Consider the following 19,020-nt stretch of genomic DNA (forward strand, 5'->3'; position numbering starts at 1 on the left):
GGGAAATGGAAGCCTGCTTTCCATGCATGTCCATAGGAGTCAGCAAACTACAGCCTCGGGACCAGATCTGATTGGCAGTTAGTTTTGTATGGCTTGTGGGCTAAGAAAGATTTCTGTATTTTTGAGTGCATGAACATCATAATCAAAAGAGTAAAAGAAAGGTAGCAGAATACATCAGTCACTAATATACCATTATGTAAAAATGTGAGTGTGTAACCGATGTGATTCCGCAATTTGTATTTGGGGTAAAAATGGGAGTTCATAACCCAATTGAGTCAAATGTATGAAAGATGATATATCATGAGCTTTGTAATGTTTTGAACAACCAATAAAAAAATGAAAAAAAAAGAGTAAAAGAAAAAAAAATCAAGTCATGTAAAATTTATGTACATTCAAATTGTCTACTCTTTTGATGTCTATAAATAAAGTTTTATTGGAACACTCATTTGTTTACACATGGTCTATGGCTGCTTTGAAGCTACAAGGCAGAGTTGAGTACTCTCCATAGAAACCATATGTCCTATAAAACTAAAAGCCTTGACTATGTGGATCTTTCCAGGTGAAGTTTGCTGATCCCTGGCATATAGGAACGGGGGATGTTGTTCCCAGCAGGACCTTACTCCTGGGGTATCCATGTCCACAAGGGACAGCCCTTGTTAAATGCAGAGGTATTTGGTCTAAATGCTACATGACAAAACGAATGACTAAATTAAAAAAAAACAAAACAGTGGTAATGAAAAGAGATCCCACAGAAATCACATTTAGGGCAACTAGATGAATTTGGGCTTTGGTCAGCCATACAGAATTTGATTACATCTGTTAGAATATAGGCTTCGTATTCTTTAAGACAATTCACTACCTAGGCGATTGCTTTACTCCGCTGGGGTAACTCATTCTCTATTGGCCTTTTCCAGTCTCTGCCTCCACTTTCTCCTCTTTCCTGCCACCTGAGTCACCTGAGAAGTCTCAGACTATCTATTTTCAAGCTGTGTTCCCCAGACGGTGTTGTCTACTTGGAGGGCAACATTGGGCTGGAAAGTGGTCAAACCAGTCAGTGAGTCCTTGTGGGGATGAGTCTGCACTTTCCTGTGCTATAGCTGTCTGATTGAGAGGTCACAGTGTATCTAGGTCATCTGAGAGTTTTGATTCCAAAAATGCTAGTGTATGGGGGCCGGAAAGTGCCAGGCTGATTAATGACATTTTTCACTTATGGTCAGAAAATCTGGTGGAGGGCAAATTATATCACCCACCATTCATCTGGAAGCCTCCTGAAGCTTCTACGGCTTTTATATAGCCACTCCCACTTTGTTCTCACCTGCGGTCCTGAGTAAGTATGGGGAGCAGGGGGATGCCTGTTGGCTGGGCACTGTCATTCCAGTGCCTCATTTTTTGGAGCCAGCATGTAGAATGACCTTCTGTAGCAAAAGTTGAAGGAAAGGGCTTTGGTTTGCTGTCACTACTGATTCTCTGTAAATGAATCTGGTCACCAAATGGCTCCTCAAATGCCACATCTTTGCTGTCCTAGCTAAGTGCCACTTTCATATGCTCTGTGCCAACTCCCTGAAAACATATAGAGATTGCTCGGTGCTCCCAATAGCTCATCCAACCATGAATAAGTAATGTGGCTGCAAGAGACAGCCAGAGGCCTTGAGGAACACCTTCCCACCCAACCAAACTGCAAAGACAGAGCAGGAAGAAAAGTGCTCTCAGAAACCCGAGACTGAAACATTTGCAATGAAAAGCTAATTCAGAAAGGATTGGCTTTATACATATAAAGTGTTCCTTTCATTGCCGTCCCTTTGGGAGAATTCAGTAGTTCCTAAATGCCTGTTTGAAGAATTTCTTTTTTATCTAAATAATGGGATTGTGGGGCCTAACCAATCCTATGAATTTTCCCCTGTAGATGTGCAGGCATGATTTTTGGGGGGATAAAACAACAGAGGGGAGTTTAATTGGCATAATTCACATGGGAGATGCATCTATTTCTTCACAATGAATATCAAAACTCAAGCTTCTTCTAGTGTTTTTTCCCAAGAAGGGGAAAATTAAGAGCCCTGGCTGGGTTTGCAAACATGTCTCTCTTTTTCCTGTGATTTCTCCCGCCCCTCCCTCTTCATGTGCCTGCATAGGGCCTGTTTGTCCCTTCCTCAACTGTCAGGTTCTCTGAGGGGAGGGCACTTCATCCCTTCCCCACAGTTCCTGGTAGAGTGCCTGCACATAGTAGGTGCTCAGGATGCCTGTTAGGTGCATGGTGGGAGGGTCATTAGAATCCTGGAAGTGAAGTGGAGGGTGAGGCATCCAGTCTTTTCTATACCTCTGAATGGCTTTGAGCAAGACACTGCATCTCTGAGCCTTGGTATCCTCATCATGAAAATGTGTCTAACAACAGGTGTCTCAAATATTTCACAGGGTTATTGTGAGGTGTGAAGGAGGATGAGGGATGCCAAAAATTTAAAAAGCCCTTCAGGAGAAAAAGCTGTATAAAGTAGTTTTCGCCATTCAAAGGGTTGCAGAGACTTTCCATGGACCCTGGCTGGGTGGAGGCTGGATAAGAGGCCATTGTCTATGGTCCCCCCTACTTAAGCTCTGTGTTTGGATGACAAGGGGATTAATTAAAGGTACCCACTCTGCACCTGTGCCAAACCAACACGGGAAGGGCTCGGGGAGGGGTGAGAAGAGGGGACAGCTCGAACACACTGAGGACAAAGAGGTACCCGAGACGTTTGAGGCAAACGTGTCCTCAGAGCCTCGTGGAAGTCTTGTAATAGCCTTAGTTCTTGACTGGTATTCTTTTGGTCACAAAGATCACCCCCTGGTTACTATAGCAACAATTTTCCTCACGATGTGTCCACAATAGAGTGGCAATGGAAAAGACTTTCTTATTTAAAAAAAAAAAAGAAGAAGAAGAAAGAAAAATAAATTAGGATTTTGGATAGATTTGTCCCCTAGACCTTCTTTTATGAGAAGAAAGAAACAGCCTCTATCATTGCAAATATCTTTCTAATCCCCAGCAGTTAAACTTCCAAACTGTCACCTTGGACAGTTGCAGTTCACACATTTTCTCATCTATCGGAGAGGGGTGTACGCTCTCAAGAGGAAAACCTGTGACACAGGAGATAAAGGACCACGAGGCTCAGTGGAGGGAGCCTTGCCAACCTGGGGGCTGCGCTTGGGCCAGGGAGTCCAGCCACACCAGCTTGTCTCCCAAGACTGTCTGCCATGAAGCCCCATCTGTCCCTCCATCAGCCATCCTTCCTCCCTTACTGTGACATTGGGGGGTGGGGTCCGGGTGGAATGCTCCCTGAGCATGGTGGTTTGGAGTGATGGGCAGCCAGGCAGGGCAGCCACACAGGTCTCAGCTGTCCCCTGGCAGGCTGGCCCCTTCAACTGGGGACAGGCTCTGCTTGTGGTCAAAGACCAGCTCTTGGTTTTGGACTTGTCATATAAGCTCAAGTGGCCTCAGAAAGAAGCAAAAGGAAAGGGTCTCCAGGCTGGGGACTGTGTGTATGTGAGTGTGTAGGGGGTGTCCCTTTCCCTATAAACTCAATTCTTCATCAACAAGGGGCTTTCTTTCAAGTGCTGAGCCCTAGGACCTTAGTTATGTGAAGTCCTGCCACCCTCCCTGCGTAGAGGAGCCTTGGAGAGTCGGCACAGGGAGGACCTGCTGGTGTGGGTGGACAGAGACACTTAGTCAGGTGTGCGCACAGTGAGTTGGACCCCAACGGCCTTGGGGACACTGAGCATGGGGGAGGGAGTGACACCAGGGTGGACCTTCTCCCCTGCAGAAAGGAGCGAGCTGTTCAGAACTCTGAGGCTTGGCTGGCAGGGAGCCAGGTGAGCCCAGGGCAGGAGACATGGGGACTACAGGACAAAGTCCACCCTGAAGTCTGCACTGGTGGTGACACTGGGCTTCTTGGAGCTGCCCTTTGCTTGGACACAATCAATGCCCAAGGCACGTGGGGCAGGTTCTAGAAAGCCGGAGAAGGCCACCCAGACCTGTCATCGAAATCGGCGGCGAGCGTGATAGACTCGGGCATACACTGGGTCGGGCTTTACAAAAGGGACACGCGGGCTGGGAGCAGGCCTGGGACACTAGTAGGGGAGGGTGGAGTCATCCCACTCTAGCTGGGCTTGCCTGGCGCCACTCCGCTCGTGCCTGCCTCTGCCCATCCCCTCCTCCTCCTCCTCTTCGCTGTCGTCAGAGTCGCTGCTGCTGGAGCTCACATCTTCCTCTGCTTCCTCCTCCTCCTCCTCTCCCTCGCTCTCCTCTTCTCCGTGGCCTGGTTCTTCGTGTTTCTGGATGTCACAGAGGGAAAGAAGACACTCACCAGGGGCCCAACAGAGGCAATTTGGGAGCTTACCTTTCTTACTCTGTTAAGGAAACATTAAGGGTCCCTGGGGACTCCCTTCTCTTCAAGCTAACTCCTGGGAACCGAAGAAAGGCTTTCTGGGAAGGAGGTCTTTGGATGAAGGGAAATTAGGGGAGACACAAGGGCCTGAAGATCAGCCAATTGCAGACATGAACTGCAGGTCAGCGTTAGTGTAGAGGATGGGAGTACCATCCAGTGGGGACTGAACCTGTCAGGCCAGGACTTGTCTGGCATTTCCAAAGCCAATCTAAATGGAGCTTTGCAATCCTTGGCTTCTCCATGAGAGTACAGCATTTAATCTTGCACCCCTTTCCAGGATGAAATGTGATGTTGCTGGGAGCAGAAGACCTTCTAAGCCGAGACTCAGGTGTGCGGTGCCTCAGAAACATTACTTTGGAAAGAACAAAGACCAGGTCTTAACTCCCCATGCCTGCACTCACCTCTTGGATTGTGTCCTCAAATTGTACCCCATATTTCCAGTCCCAGTCTCCCCCCACCTTCCCTCCCTCCCTCCTTCCCTCCCTCCCTCTACCTTTTTGATGATTCCAGCAAAATCTTGTTTCTGGATTCATTTTGGGCTGGTGAACCAGGTCATAGAAGAGGTGTCTCCTTGCTTGGCTACAGCCTCTCTCTAGAATGTCTCTCTTCTACTTTGGTTCCCCCAAATCTACCTGTTCCTCAAGGCCTCCCTTGGGCAGCCTCCTCAAGCTCTGTTCTTCCCCGCATACTCCAGCCCCCAAGGCTCTTCCTACTCAACCTCACTGGGCACCGACATCACCAGGTTCGCCCTTGCTCCCTGGTCCTCAGACTGTTCCTGCTTTCCACATCTGAGGCTCAGCTCTCGGAGGATGGTGTTCTGGAGTCCCCACAGAGGTGGGCTCAGCACTGTTCCCCCAGCAGGTGCTTAGAGAAACAGAGCCACATTGGCATGGTGGCTCTGAAATCAGAGCATGAGACCAAAACTGGGCAGAGGGCAAAACTGGGGACCAGGCTGGATTGACCACTTTGTTATTTCCTGTGACTCTTCCTGATTGTCTCCTACTTCCCTGAGCTCAGCACCCAAGGGCCAAGGGCATGAGCAGGTAGCTTTCCTTGGTAGTTGTGCAGAGCAGGGGTCTTGCACAATCATGGACGGATTTGGGGGCTGCCCACTGACTGAAACGAAATGAACTTTAGAATATGACAAGACAGTTTGAATACCGGTCCTGGGAACCCGAGCACTCTATTTCTCTTCTCTCATGTGTTTCCCACCTTGGTAGCTGAGGATGATGACCCTATTTCACGGGGTGCTGAATATGGAGCCCCACATACAGGGTCTGGCACAATGGGGAGCTTAATAAATGGCAGGTTCGCTGTTGTATTTTTTAGCTTATTCTGAACTCTGCAGCCACTCTGGAGCAAAGCCGGGTAACTCGCACTGCCAGTTAATCAAGGATTTAATACCAAGTCCCGAAGTGTTAGTCAGCGCTGAACCAACGGGAGAGGCAAGGAATAGACACCATGTGGTTCCTTGCCTTAACAGATTTCTGGTTCCATTTGTGGTGTGAGAACAATTCCCACGTTTTTAATCAGAGAATATAATTGGTGGCAAAATACGGTCTGATCAGGTCAAGAGGGATGAAGAAGCCGAGACAGGAAGACCTGGTGGATAGACAGCTGGATGAAGGGACAGACTCTGAGCACAGGAATAATTGAGCTGGGTGGAGGGAGAAGCCCCCGACCCGGAGTTCCCAGCCGGACGTGAGTCTCACCTCCATGGGGTTGACCGTGATGGTCAGTGCAGAGTCGTCCCAGTCCATCTCGTTCTCCTTGGCAGCCTCGGTCTCCTGCATGAAGTGCTGGTGGGCAATCCTCACTCGGTACACGCCCATGGCCACCACAAACACTAGCATGCACACGGAGATGATGATGACCACTGTGGCGATGCTCGGGACCACTACAAGGAGAAAGAAACCCACGTGGCAGGATGAGCAAAGGCCTAGGGCATTCTGCGATGGAGTATGAACCAAGCATCCATGCTTGGGTTAAAATGCACTTCCCCCCAGAACTCTGGGTCAGCCCCTGACCCTGTCTGGGCTATACTTTCATCCTCTATGTAGCAGAGTCAATAGTTCCTGTCTGTGGGTCATTGCAAAGAATAAGTGAATTAATCCATGTGAGTTTCTGCAGAGGCACAGAGTAGGTGTTCAATAAATGCCAGCTCTCTTGTACCTCAGGTTTCTCCCTTCAGATTACAAGGGAGCCCTCACTGAGACCCGGGTACTCTAAAGTTTAGTAGGGAGAGACACAAATGGCCCCAGATGACACACTATGGTAAGTGCTCCACAGTGGTATGGACAGGAGACTTTACAGTATGGTGTGTGTGTGTGTATGTATGTAAGCTATCTGTGTGCGAGTGCATGTAAGGGCTTCAGGCAAAGCTTCATCCAGGGCATGTTGTTGAGCTAGACCTGAAGGTACTGGTTTAATTTTGTAGCAACCTCGGCTACTATGTATTGTGTGTAATGTCTCGCTTACTTGACTGGATCCCTAGGGCAGCCGGGTCCTCCCAGGAAGGACCCATATCTTCTCCACGGCAGGATGCCTTTCCACAGTTCTGAGTGCCTACAGCTGCTGCCACCTAACTGTTTAGTGGACAATCTTGAGTCACAGTGACCACCCCGCATCCTGAGGTCGCTCCTCTTAGGTGTCCTACCTGAAGTGCGCTGGATGCTACTGTGGGACTCGGGGTGATGGACAGACTGGAGGAAGGGAGGTTGCACAATAAGGTGGTTGACATGCTCCTTGTCTGAGGCTCTGACTTCATGGAGGACACTGACCTGGGAAGAGCAAGAAGGGGTGATAGTCACCAGGAGTGGCAGGTGGGCCAATTGTAATAGTTCTCCTGAAAGCGTGAGGGACTGAACAGGTGACTCAGGACTTCCCCGACAACGCAGAGTGTCCCCACCTCCAAGTTGAACTCGTTGCTAGTGTAGCGCCCATTGAGCTCCGAGCACTTGATCCGGAACCGCCGGGTGTCAAGAGAAGTCGGGTGCCAGTTGCGGTAGCGGATATGACGCAGAACCTGCTCGTAGCGGCTCATGGAGCCCACACCTGTGCCAAGAGACCGCACTCATCATCAGGAAGCAAAAGAAAGAGGAGGAAGAGGACACGGGGGAGACAGGCAGGGGCTGCTGGAACTTGTGGGTCTTGTGAATCCATCAGGGTTAAGAGGTCCAGATGTTAGGGGTAGACAATGTGCAGAGCAGAAGTTCCAAGGGACCAATGCAACTGACCGAGCGTTTCCACAAAGACTCGTTTCTACTGGAATGTTTGGGCCTCAGTCTCCCAAATATTGCCGTAACATTGGGATCAAACATTATAGGAGAAGTTTCCTGCTGGTTTCTACAGATTTTGCCAGGAGTTGGGATGGGGGACCATACCCCAAGATGCTGGAGTAGCTCTCCAAAGGAGAGTCTAGACACTGTGCCTTGATGTCCAGGGTCTCCAGCTGGCCCCAGGGCTGCCTACAGGTGCCGCCACACCCGGGCCCCAGTTGAGGTGGTGCAGAGAGGACCCCTGGGCTGGGGGTGCTGAGCAGGACCTTACCATAGATAGAGTAGCCTGCAGTGGAGTTGGTGGCATCCAGGTGTCGCTGGTGCAGCTCACTGTGGCTGAGCTCCAAGCACTCCTGCCGAGGGTCCAAGTCCCCTCCAAGCACCAGAATGTCACAGAAGTCTAAGTTGTGAAGCATTTCTTCTAGGACTGCCGATTTGGGAGCTGTGGGAAGGTGGAGGTGGGGGACACAGGCATGAGGACTGCTGGGACGGCAGCCCTTGCTCTTCATCTCTCTTCTGTTTGCAGCTGGGCTGGGGCGGGAGACGAAGCTGTGCAATCCCAAATACCAGGCCCATCGCGCACCTGTCAGGTGGCGCTGAGGCTGGGTGGCATGAATTAGTGGGAACGGCGTGAATACGATAGTCAGAAACTGGAAAGCAGCTCTACCTCCCAGAAGCTGTAAAAATGTTAGATAAACTCCCTGCCACTCAGTTTCCTTGTTCCTGGAGAGAGCTAGGGTCTTGGGAGTATTGAAAATAGTGTCCTGCTCAGGCCAGGGCCTCCATTTGCCACAGCCCTCAATTAGGGGAGAGCTAAGTGGCCTGGCACCCTGACCCCGCAGCTTCGTCATGTGGCCATTGTGTGTGTCCGTCTCCCCCACCAGGCTCTGGGGTTCTCAAGGGCAGAAGTACCTGACTGGATCCCCCATGTCTGATGCAGAAGCTGCCGTGGAGCAGTTGTTACTAGGCATGGTTCAAATGGAGCTGGATTATTAATTCATAATCAATTAAGTCAGCACAATATAACCAATAATTAATCGATAATTCATTAATAATTGTGGGTTAATCAGTTGTTCAGTCTGGTGGCCCCTGCCTGATTTTATGACTCCAAGTTTCTCAGAGGAACACCTGAGTATTTGAAAGCTGGACATTGCTTGGAAGTTCTAAATTAAAATCTCATCTTAAGATAAAAGTGACTGGTATTTATGGAGGGTGATCTGTGCCAGGAACTATGCCAATGCAACCCTAATAGGCATGAAGGGGGTACTAGTGTTATCGTCATCTCACCAATGGGGAAGTGCAAGGTCACAGGGTGGAGCTGCCCCAGGTTATAGAGACTCAGGGGGAGAACCGAGCTAGACACCATGTTCTTCTGATCCCAGTTGGGAAACTTGTAACCTCTGAGTTGGTCTTCAACTGCTCTTGAAAGATTTGTGAACCGAGTCCATTTGGATAAGTATATTTCTTCATCCCCAAAGCAGGCTAGCTATATTTTGTGCCTTATGAAACATTCATGAAAATAGAAACTTAAAAACAGGGATTCACAAAGGATAATTATTTTTAAAGAATTTTTATTTTGATTAATTTTTTCAATATGCCCCAAATTGTTCTCATTATATGTATGTTATTATAACTAATTTCTATAGATTTACTTTTTAACTATTCGTCAACCACAGTGGTTTCACGAAACACTAGCAAGATCTGAAAGCCCAATGATATCCACTGGAGACAAGTCGAATATTAACAATAGTGTTAAATGGCTTCTCATAGTTTTTCTGCTTCTTTGCAGAGGGGGGTTAGATCCTTCTAACTCCTCCCTCCCGGTGTGAGTGACAGCCCCAGCGCTAGGTAGGAAGGTAGGCAAGTGTCCTCACTGCCATTTCCTGTGCTCTCTGTTGCTGGTATCATCCATCCGCAGTTCCCTTGATTCCATTTTGTTGAAGGGACCACTGGGTTCAGGTGAATCGGCCCAGCTGAGCCCTTGGGGAGCTCCTGATCTAGTTTAATAGACAGATCATCACCTCCAAGAGCTGGAAATGTTGTGTGCTAAAGGGAAGGTCCAGCAGTCTGCAATGTCCCGAGCCGGAGACTGGTCCAGCCTGGGGCTCAGGGCAGTGGAGGACAGAGGTGGGGTGGTAGGCAGAGATGTTTACCAGCAATAATGGGGCTGAGGAAGGGAAGGACCTTCCAGGCAGAGAGGAGAGCAGAGGTGTGAACTAACAGTGTGTGTGTGTTGGGAGGAAGTTCCTGTCCTTGGCACTGAGATCACATAAAGAGTGAGTCAGTGAGGGCAGAAGATGACACTAGGGCCAGTTTCTGAGGCTCCACAGCAAGTGCCATCAGCCTTCTTGTTTAAGACACCTATAATCATGATTATTCCCAACAACAATAAGAGTAAAAATTTTAAAGTACTAATAATAGCTCTCGGGCACTTGGCCGTGTGCTCTGCATGCACCTGTCATAAATAGAAGGTGAAATGTGTACCCAGATAATTGCTTTCCCCGTGCTGCCTGGGTGTCAGTGTCAGATGCAGCAAATCCAGATGCTCTTGGGCTGTAGCCACTGAGGTCATCAGGCCTTCCTTTGACTGGCTGGCTGATTTTAGCCACAAATGAGGGCAGTGGCAAGAGGGACGTTCACACGACCTAATGCACCTTGACACATAACTGGGAAGCCACCCTGCCCGGACCGGTGGTGAATCATTGTCTATTTTTATGAGCTCAGAAGGGCTGCCTCTCGAGCACCCCATTCACTAGGGACTGGTGTGGTTGAAGGCAGTGGATAATTAGGATTATTATAGAAGCAGTTCTGCAGGGACTCAGGCCTACTGGCACCAACACATCATTAGTAGTGGCTTTTGGAGGGAGAGAGGAGGGTTGAAAGTGTTCTCTTGGAAGAAGCAGAAAGAACAGATCTCAAACAGATGCTTTCCCTAGAACCCTGGGCCCCTCTAGTAACAGAAGGAAGTCTCTTCCCCTCTCCTGCTTTCACTACCTCCTTCCTTCCCCCGGTTCCCTGCCTGCACACACAGTAGCTCTCAGTGCAATGAAGTCTTTCTCCCTGGCAGATAATTTACTCTTTGCCTGAGCAAACCTCCCAAGAATGGAACCTTCCCGAGAGATTAGAGCCACGTTGCTGAGTGACTTCTAACTTCTACTGCATTTATATTAATAAAATGATATTTTGTTCCTTGTGCATCTTTAGCTTTTTTTTCTGATGATTCATCAGAATAATGCTTGCCCAATTTTTTTTTTTTTTTTTTTTTTTTTTTTTTTGCAGTTTCAGAAAAGTGAAGGGAAGCAAAACAAATTGACTCTCCTAGTGCATCTTGGAGAATATCACTCACTCTTAGGCAGTCTTTTCTTTTTGGTGTTTCTCTTTCTTTCTTATTGGTACTGGAGATTGAACCAAGGTACTCTCTACCACAGAGTGACATCCCCAGTCCTTTTTGTTTGCATTTTGAAACAGGGTCTCTGTACATGGCTGAGGGTCTTGCTAAGTTGCTGAGGCTGGCCTCGAATTTGAGATCCTCCTGCCCCAGCCTCTTGAATTGCTGGGATTACAGGTGTGTGCCATGGAGCCTGGCCTTTCTTGTTTTTCTTCTTACATAGCTGACACCTTGCTAAGTGGAGATATTGTGTGATTCTACTTTTTTGACTTATTATTTAGCATCGATGGTGCTCTTGTGGGTGGGCCATTATTCTCCAGTCCATCTATCCCTCCCACCCCCGATAGTTCATTTGGGGTTTTTCCCAGCACTGTTTGTTTTGCTCCTGTGCATTGCCCCGCCATGGTGAATGGCACTGTTGTCCTGAAGCAGGATTTTATATGGCTACAAGAAATGAAGGCGCACCTTCCCCACAACCCCATAGGCACCTGTACCTGTGCTTTTCATGTCCCCAGGAGCCTCAGCCTTGGCGAAGGTGCTCACGATCTTGATGTCGGGGAAGAGGATCACTCCTCTGGAGCTTTCAAACTGGGAGGCAGGTCTCCAGAAGCGATCTGTGCCCTGGAGGGTGATCTGGGGCTCGATGGCCTGCAGGACCATCACATAAGCATCCACATCAGGGATGCTGATGCACACGTCTTCCCCAAAGCACCTGGAAAGACAGTTTCAGTCACAGCACTGACAAGTAAACGGTCCAACCGTCCGCTCCAGAGCTGTGGGTGAGCTTCTGGAGTCTCGGAGGAGATCGACAGAGCTTCAAAGCTACATTATAGTCCCAACTTCCAGCAATGTAGGGATTTCAATGGTTGGCTCCTGGGAGGAGTGGGTGTTTTCTATGCAATCAACAAGGAACTATTAAAGCTTTCATTATCCTTTAACAAAGTAATCAATGGCAACATTAACTAGATAGCAACTGCTATATTAATTGCATTAGTATTTAGAAGCAAATTGTTGTCTCACCGGTTGGTTGCAGTCAACTTATTGCATGAGAGCCCAGAGCTAACGTCTCCTGCTGCAGTGTGTGTGTTAGATTTCTCTGGGAAATTACACAAGTGTGCCTCTCCCAGGGGTGGGGACAGACTGCTGTGGCTCCTTTCTCCTGATGCATTGCCACAAAAGTATCTGAGAGGCTCAATGGCATGACCACAGAGTAAAGACTGAAAAGTTTGACAGATGGGGGTCCACAGCCCGACTCTGCCATTCTTAGGCTGGGAGACTGAGTAGGGTGTTCCACGGCTGTGAACCTCAGTCTCTTCATCTATATAATGAGGATATATATATAATCGTCCTCGTATTAAGAATCTAGAAGCCTCTATAAAAAGGCTGCCCAGAACCTGCCTCATGGTTTGAGATCAGGAAAGTTTAGTGGGTCTGTCTCTTTCATTAGACCTCATGGTGGCCCTTGTGTCGTTGGTATTCCCCAATGTCATCAAGGCCAAAATCTTGGCTCAAATGGCGAGCCCTGGGTCAAATGGTACCCCTGGAGGCAGCCATCATCTTGCATGCATTGGGAAGGTCCCCAAGGGAAGGGCCATCTGGGTGGATCCACTGACAGGAATTAACAGGGTGGTACCTACAGGCAGGTGGGATGTGGTTGGAGGAGGTAGGTCACTGGGCCATGCCTTTGGGGTTTATGTTTTGTTTATTTCTGCCATATCCTGAACTGCTTTACTCTCCGCACCCTTCCACCATGATGTTCTGCCTCACTTTGGGTCAAGAGCAATGGAATCTGCCATCTATGGACTGAGACCACTGCCAAATAAATAAGCGCCAAATAAATGTTTCCTCTTTGAAAATTGTTCTTGCTGGGTCTTTGGGCCACAGAGGCATAAAAGTTCCTCTCCCCTGCCAGTTTCTGGAAGCCTTTCTCAGAGCTGCTCACTGGCCGGTCTGAGCCCTTTCTTTGCTCCAATGTGGAACTGACTTGGAGGTGCCCACCCGACCCCCAGGCCTCCAGGGGTGGGAATGACCCTTCCATTGCCTCCTGAGTGTAACTGCTCCTTCCCAGGCCCCAGCAATGCAGTCATCGGTAGTCCCATCTTTCCCCACTGTTCATCTCTGAGTCGTTCTACTCTAGGTGCCTGTAGACTCCATTCCTCCTCCCCGGAGTCTCTCTGGGGCCTTCTTCCTAGTGACCCTCCCAGGTGGCTGTCCTGGCTGGGAAGTGATTTGATGGCCATAAGTGTGCTATCCAAAGATTGCAGTACAAGTTTCATTTTGTTAATTTAACACATATCCCTGGGGACAAGAACCATGCCCTTTCTTCCTTTGGCTTTATTCAGGAATTCTGGGAGGCTGGGTTGATTCGTTTAATTCAATTTAATAAGTCTTTGCCAAATGCCTACCATGTACCCGGGCAGGCAGTGTGTCTTCAAATCAGACCACTTCAAACCCCGTCCTTTAAGAATTTATAGGAAGCCATCCCCCCCAGGCCTCAGACTAGATGTAGAATGAAGCACAGAGAGGTGGGTGCAAGTTGGAGAAACAGTATTTTCCTTAAGAAAGCACAAAGGAGACCAGATCCATCGCAGCAGCCTCCCAGCGAGAGCAGAGACACTGAAGAACTGCAAATCCTGTTTCACAAGGGAATGTTCCCAAAGCAACATCCCTGCTACCTCCAGGATGGTTAGGGTCCTAGACAGACTGGCGTCCACTCACTGGACTTTGGAGGACACTCTGAGGCGCCGCACGCCTGCCGTCGGGAACTGCCTGGAGTTGATGTAGGACACCTTCTGGAGGGCATGGTTGACATTCCCAATGTCGTCCCCTTCCATCACTAGGATGGACTGCGAGGGGTTGAAGTGATACTGGAAGACAGAAGTGGGGGGGGGGGGTCACAGGAGAGAGTGGTCAGCCATAGGCAGAGTCCCCTGGAAGTTCTCCAATGCCATGAAAAGGCCATCGAGGTCCCCATAGGCATCCTCAGAGCGTCAGCAAGTGAAGCGTGTGCACAAATGGCTGCTTTCAACCTCCTGAGCTGCAGAGCAGCTCCTGCTACTCCCTGCTGGGCTTTGGGAACCTCCTCCCGAGTTCTCTCTAGGGACTGTAAACTCCCAGTAAGGTCAGCCTGAGCCACAGGATGGAATTCTGAAAACCCAGTCAGAAGCCTGGCCCGGACTCCTGGGTGGTCTAGTCCAGCAACTTCTAGCCCTTGATTGTCCAAACTTGGGTGTTGCTTCCTCCTGCTGTTCTTGTCTCTGGCCTTGAATGGCTCCCCAGTCCATCCTGCACTCCAATCATGACCTAGCATACATTTTCTTAGCTTCTAAACTTAGGGCTCATTTTTCAGTTAATTGCTTTCCTTCTCTTCCAGACCTCAAGGTTTCCCACAAGTTTTATGTGTGGGTTCCTCATCTATCCAGTCATTGGAGTCCCACACGTAGTGGAGACCCAAGCGTCCCTTATTGAGTGGCCTGGGACCTTGAGTTACATCCAGATCCTTGCTCCTTCCCAGGTCCCCTGAGTAGTTACTCTTCTTTGAAGGGAATATGGAGAGCTGCTTTTGTATTTCTGTGAGTTACTGATTCTGATCCACTGAGTAAGTATTATTTGGAATTATTGTCAATAGGACGGTAAGAACATCCTGTGGATTCAGATTATATACCCAAGGCTCAAGGGGTCATGTCACAGATAAGGGGGGATGGATACATTTTTACATAGGAGCCTGACTTAACATATATACTTCTGAATATATTGTATACTCACTCTGTTCAAATGTATATATAAGTTAAGTGAAAAATATAGGTCTTTTTCCTACGTCTCATCCATCTAGTTTCCACAATCTGATCCCACAGGTAATCACTCTTATATTAATTTCTCAGTAGTAAATTGCAATCTTGGGCAGAGTTAGTTGATTCCTCTCCCAGAGAGAGGCCTACACATGTCTATCCTATTAACCCGGTGATTGATGGTACCCTTCCCCACAGGATACACATTTTTGCCCTGCTGCACTCAGAAGTGGTCATGTGGCTAGCTTGCTCAGTGACATGTGAGCAGAAATATCACTTGGTTCACACTGAGATGGAAGGTTTAATAGCCAATTCATGGTTTACCATGTCTCTTTCTTTCTGCCATAAAACCCGCAAAATTCCTTTAGTTCCTTGTCCTTGGTCCTAGTCTCACAGTGAAGGTGGTATGTATTAGAGACACAGCCAATCTGCAGTGCATATGAAGCACAAGTAGTAAAAATTATATTGTATAAGCTTCTAGGATGTTAAGTCATTTGTTACTGAAGCATAACCTAGCCTATCCTGACAGTTATACTTAAGCACTCTTATATATTATCATTGAACACAGATTTTTGCCTTTGCCTTTCTTATATCAAAGGTAGCATATTACATGATGTATCATACTTTGTGTTTCTCACTTAGCTCATATCTCTTGAATGTCTCTGTTTTAGTACATGAACAGCTTCATTATTCCTTTTTATAAGATGTGTACTATTTTTATAGATAAACTGTGATTTTTTATCATATTTATAATTGGTATATTTCAATTATATACAACGGTGAGTTTTGTTGTTACATATTTGTACATGCATATGATATTAAAATATAATTTGGCCAATGTCATTCCCTAGTAGTTCCCTGTCCCTTCCCTCTTCTCTGTCCCTGGTTCCTTTCCTCTACTTTACTGACCTCCATTTGATTTTCATGAGATGCGCCATCTTCTTTCCCTTTTCCTCCCTAGTTTTCATATAGGAGAGAAAACATACAACCCTGGATTTTCTGAGTTTGACTTATTTCACCTAACATAATGTTCTTAAGTTCAACTCATTTTTCTGCAAATGACATAGTTTAATTTTTTCTTTGTGTCTGAATAAAACATCACGTGTGTATGTGTATATATATGTATATATGTATCATGGTTTCTTCATCTATCCTCCCATTGACAGATACCTGGGCTAGTGCCATAGTTTGGCTATTGTGAATTGTGCTTCTATAAACATGGGTGTGCATTATCTCGCCACAGTGTGCTGACTTTAATTCTTCAGGATAAATTCTGAGGACTAGTATAGCTGTGTCAAATGGTGGTTCCATGCCTAGTCTCCTGAGCAACCTCCATACTGATTTCCACAGTGGTTGCACTAATTTACAATCCCCCCAACAGTGTAAAAATGTTCCTATTCCTCCACACCCTCTCCAGCACTTATTATTGCTTGTATTCTTGATGACTGCCATTCTTACTGGAGTCAGATAAAATCTCAGTGTCATTTGGATCTGCATTTCCCTACTTGTTAATGATGTTGAGAATCTTTTCAAGTATTTATTGGTCATGGGTATTTCTTCTTTTGAGAGGTATTTGTTTCCGTCATTTGCAATGTATTTATCAGGTTGTTTGTTAAATTTTTTGAGTTACATATTTTAGATACTAATCCTCTGTCAGAAAAGTAGCTTTCAAAGATTCTCTGCTATTCTGTAGTTTCTCTCTTCACATTCCTGTTTCCTTTGCTGTACTGATGCTTTTTAATTTGATGACATCCCATTTATTAACTCTCGGCATTATTTCCTGAGCTTTGGGGTCCTACTGAGAAAGTCGTTGCCTGAACCTACATGCTGGAGTGTTGACCCTACCTTTTCTTCTAGGAGTTGCATAGTTTCTGGTCTAATTCCTAGCTCTTTGATCCATTTTGAGTTGACTTTGGGGCAGGTTGAGAAACAAGGGTCTCGTCTCATTCTTTTCCATATGGATTACCAGTTTTTCCAGCATCATTTATAAACTGTAATTTTTGAAATCAGTCTACTAATGTGAATTGTTGGGTTATTTTAAGTCTTTTACTGACAATGCCACAGTGAGTAATCTCATACTCAAGAGTGTGCAAATGTATCTGTCGGATAAATCCCTATGGTAAGATGACTAGGTCAACAAGTACCTACACTTAACTTTGATCAACATTGCCAAGTTCTCCATTGCTGGGTCGAGTCAGTGTGCACTCCTTCCAACAGTGAGTGACAACACCTCTTTTCTCAGCACCTTGGCGACACAGCCTGCTGTCAGACTGGGATTTTTGTCAATCTGGTAGATGACAAATGCCATGTTAGTGTAGTTTTATTTTGTATGGCTCTTACCACGAAGGAAGCCGAGTCCATCTTTTTATGGATTTAAGGGAAAATCAGTCCATATTCACATTTTCCAGATCTGACTTGACATCGTAAGGGCACGCTGTTCTGTATCTGCATCCCAGCGAGAGATGGATGTGTCATGAGCACTATTGGTGACATTGAACCATGTCAGTCTCTTGCTTAGTTTCCCTGGCCAACAGCTCCATGTTCATCCCTTTCTATCAGGGGTGTGTCTTCTCATTCCCCACTCCTTGAAGCTTCTGGGCTCTCACTGAGGTTCCACTGGGCTTTGGTCCCTTCCTTCCGTGGCACTTACAAAATGGAAGTACACTTATTATACTAGTATCATGACAGGGGCTGCTGAGCCCAGAGACCCTGACTCTTCTCCTGAATCTCAGAACCTAACCCCAGCATTCTGAGAGCGCTGTTGGGTGAACAAGTGAAGAGTTCCTGGGCCCACATTTCACACAGCGTTACCCCTGCCAATCCCCAAGGGGACTTTCCATTCACTTGAATTTTCATTGGAACTCATTATCAGTCCTTGCCAGGGTCATGTGACCACACCTAGCCAACGAGACACTGATTTTCCCTTAAATCCACAAAAAGATGGACTCAGGAGGTGGGGTGTGGTGCTCTGGGCCTAGGTGGAGAGATGCCTCGCAGGACATTTCAGTGACCTCCCTGACTAAGTGTAAGAGACAAGCAAAATTTTAAGTATTAAGCCATTGAGATTTTGAGGACATGACCACAATGGTTAACCCATCTAGAGGACTCACTTGGGACCAAGTATTTCAGATTTTGGAGTATTTGGATCTATATAATGAGATATCTTGGGGATGAGATTCAAGTCTAAACATGAAGTTCACTGATGTTTCATAGACACCCCTGATGCATAGTCTGAAGGTAATTTCACACAACGTTTTTCATGCACTTGTGTTTCGACTGGCTTGTCACATGAGATTGTGTGGGGAATTTTCTACTTGTGACGTCACAAGAGTGCTCAACAAGTTTTGGATTTGGAGAATTTTGTGCTTCACATCTTTGGATTAGGAATGCTGGAGTGGTGTAAAGTTTCTAGCATCTTCAAGGTGTCTGGCCTACGATAGCTCTGATCACACTGCATTTCTGTCTGTGCTGAGCCTTTGCTCGTGGGGCCACCCTGTCTTCTCTGTTCTTCCTTTTCCATGGTCCCGCTCTCTTTTGTCCCTTAAAGGGTCTCTATGACTGTGCTTCTGGCCGCAAGCACTGCCCCTGTGTGCTAGGCACATGGCAATCAGCTCTGCGTTGCTGTGTCTCTAGCCACAGATGCTTCACCGGCAGCGTAGGGTGTTCAGCCCCGGAGCCGCCACACGCTGGTGAGTTGTAATTAAATCTTAGATGTTTCTCAAGTCACCTGTTTCAGATTTGAGAAAATTCAAGGTCATTCTTCTAAAAATATCACTTATGATCCCAAATGGCTTTCTGCCCTTCACCCCCACTTTGCCTTCTACTCCACCTAGAGCAGAGTCTGGTGCTATTGCTGTCTGTCTGTCTGTCTGCATCCTGCAGCACGCTGTGAGCACCTCAAGGGAAGGGTCTGCTGATTTTTCCTCAGCATTGCCACAATGTCCATCCCATGATAAGCAAGAGAGGGACCATGAGTCTTGCAAAAATGCCTGCTCTCAGCCTGGCATGAGGGCTGGACAGGAAAAGCAGGAGGTTCTCCCAGAGGGATGTGCTAGCACTACCCCATGGCAATCAGCAGGGGGCGCACTCCCATGGTGGCCACCTGGTGACAGCGCGGGCCAGGGAATGTGCTGGATCTCTAGTTGACACCCTGCTCT

The 19,020-nt window shown here is 47.4% G+C and overlaps 1 protein-coding gene across 2 annotated transcripts in view; it reads right to left on the reverse strand.

The window, feature by feature from the left end:
* Window positions 1-407: 407 nt before the first annotated feature.
* Clstn2 (calsyntenin 2) overlaps window positions 408-19,020 on the reverse strand; it is a 561,925-nt gene continuing 543,312 nt past the window's right edge. For both annotated transcript variants that reach the window (XM_071615603.1, XM_027933766.2), the window contains exons 11-17: window positions 13,794-13,942; window positions 11,570-11,787; window positions 7,959-8,129; window positions 7,318-7,463; window positions 7,066-7,189; window positions 6,122-6,306; window positions 408-4,296 (exon numbers count right to left, since the gene is read on the reverse strand). In XM_071615603.1, the coding sequence (XP_071471704.1) occupies window positions 4,093-4,296; window positions 6,122-6,306; window positions 7,066-7,189; window positions 7,318-7,463; window positions 7,959-8,129; window positions 11,570-11,787; window positions 13,794-13,942 (1,197 nt within the window). In that variant the 3' untranslated portion in view covers window positions 408-4,092. The remainder of the gene's footprint in view (window positions 4,297-6,121; window positions 6,307-7,065; window positions 7,190-7,317; window positions 7,464-7,958; window positions 8,130-11,569; window positions 11,788-13,793; window positions 13,943-19,020) is intronic.

This window comes from Marmota flaviventris, chromosome 8 (assembly GCF_047511675.1).
Source record: "Marmota flaviventris isolate mMarFla1 chromosome 8, mMarFla1.hap1, whole genome shotgun sequence".
NCBI lineage: Eukaryota > Metazoa > Chordata > Mammalia > Rodentia > Sciuridae > Marmota > Marmota flaviventris.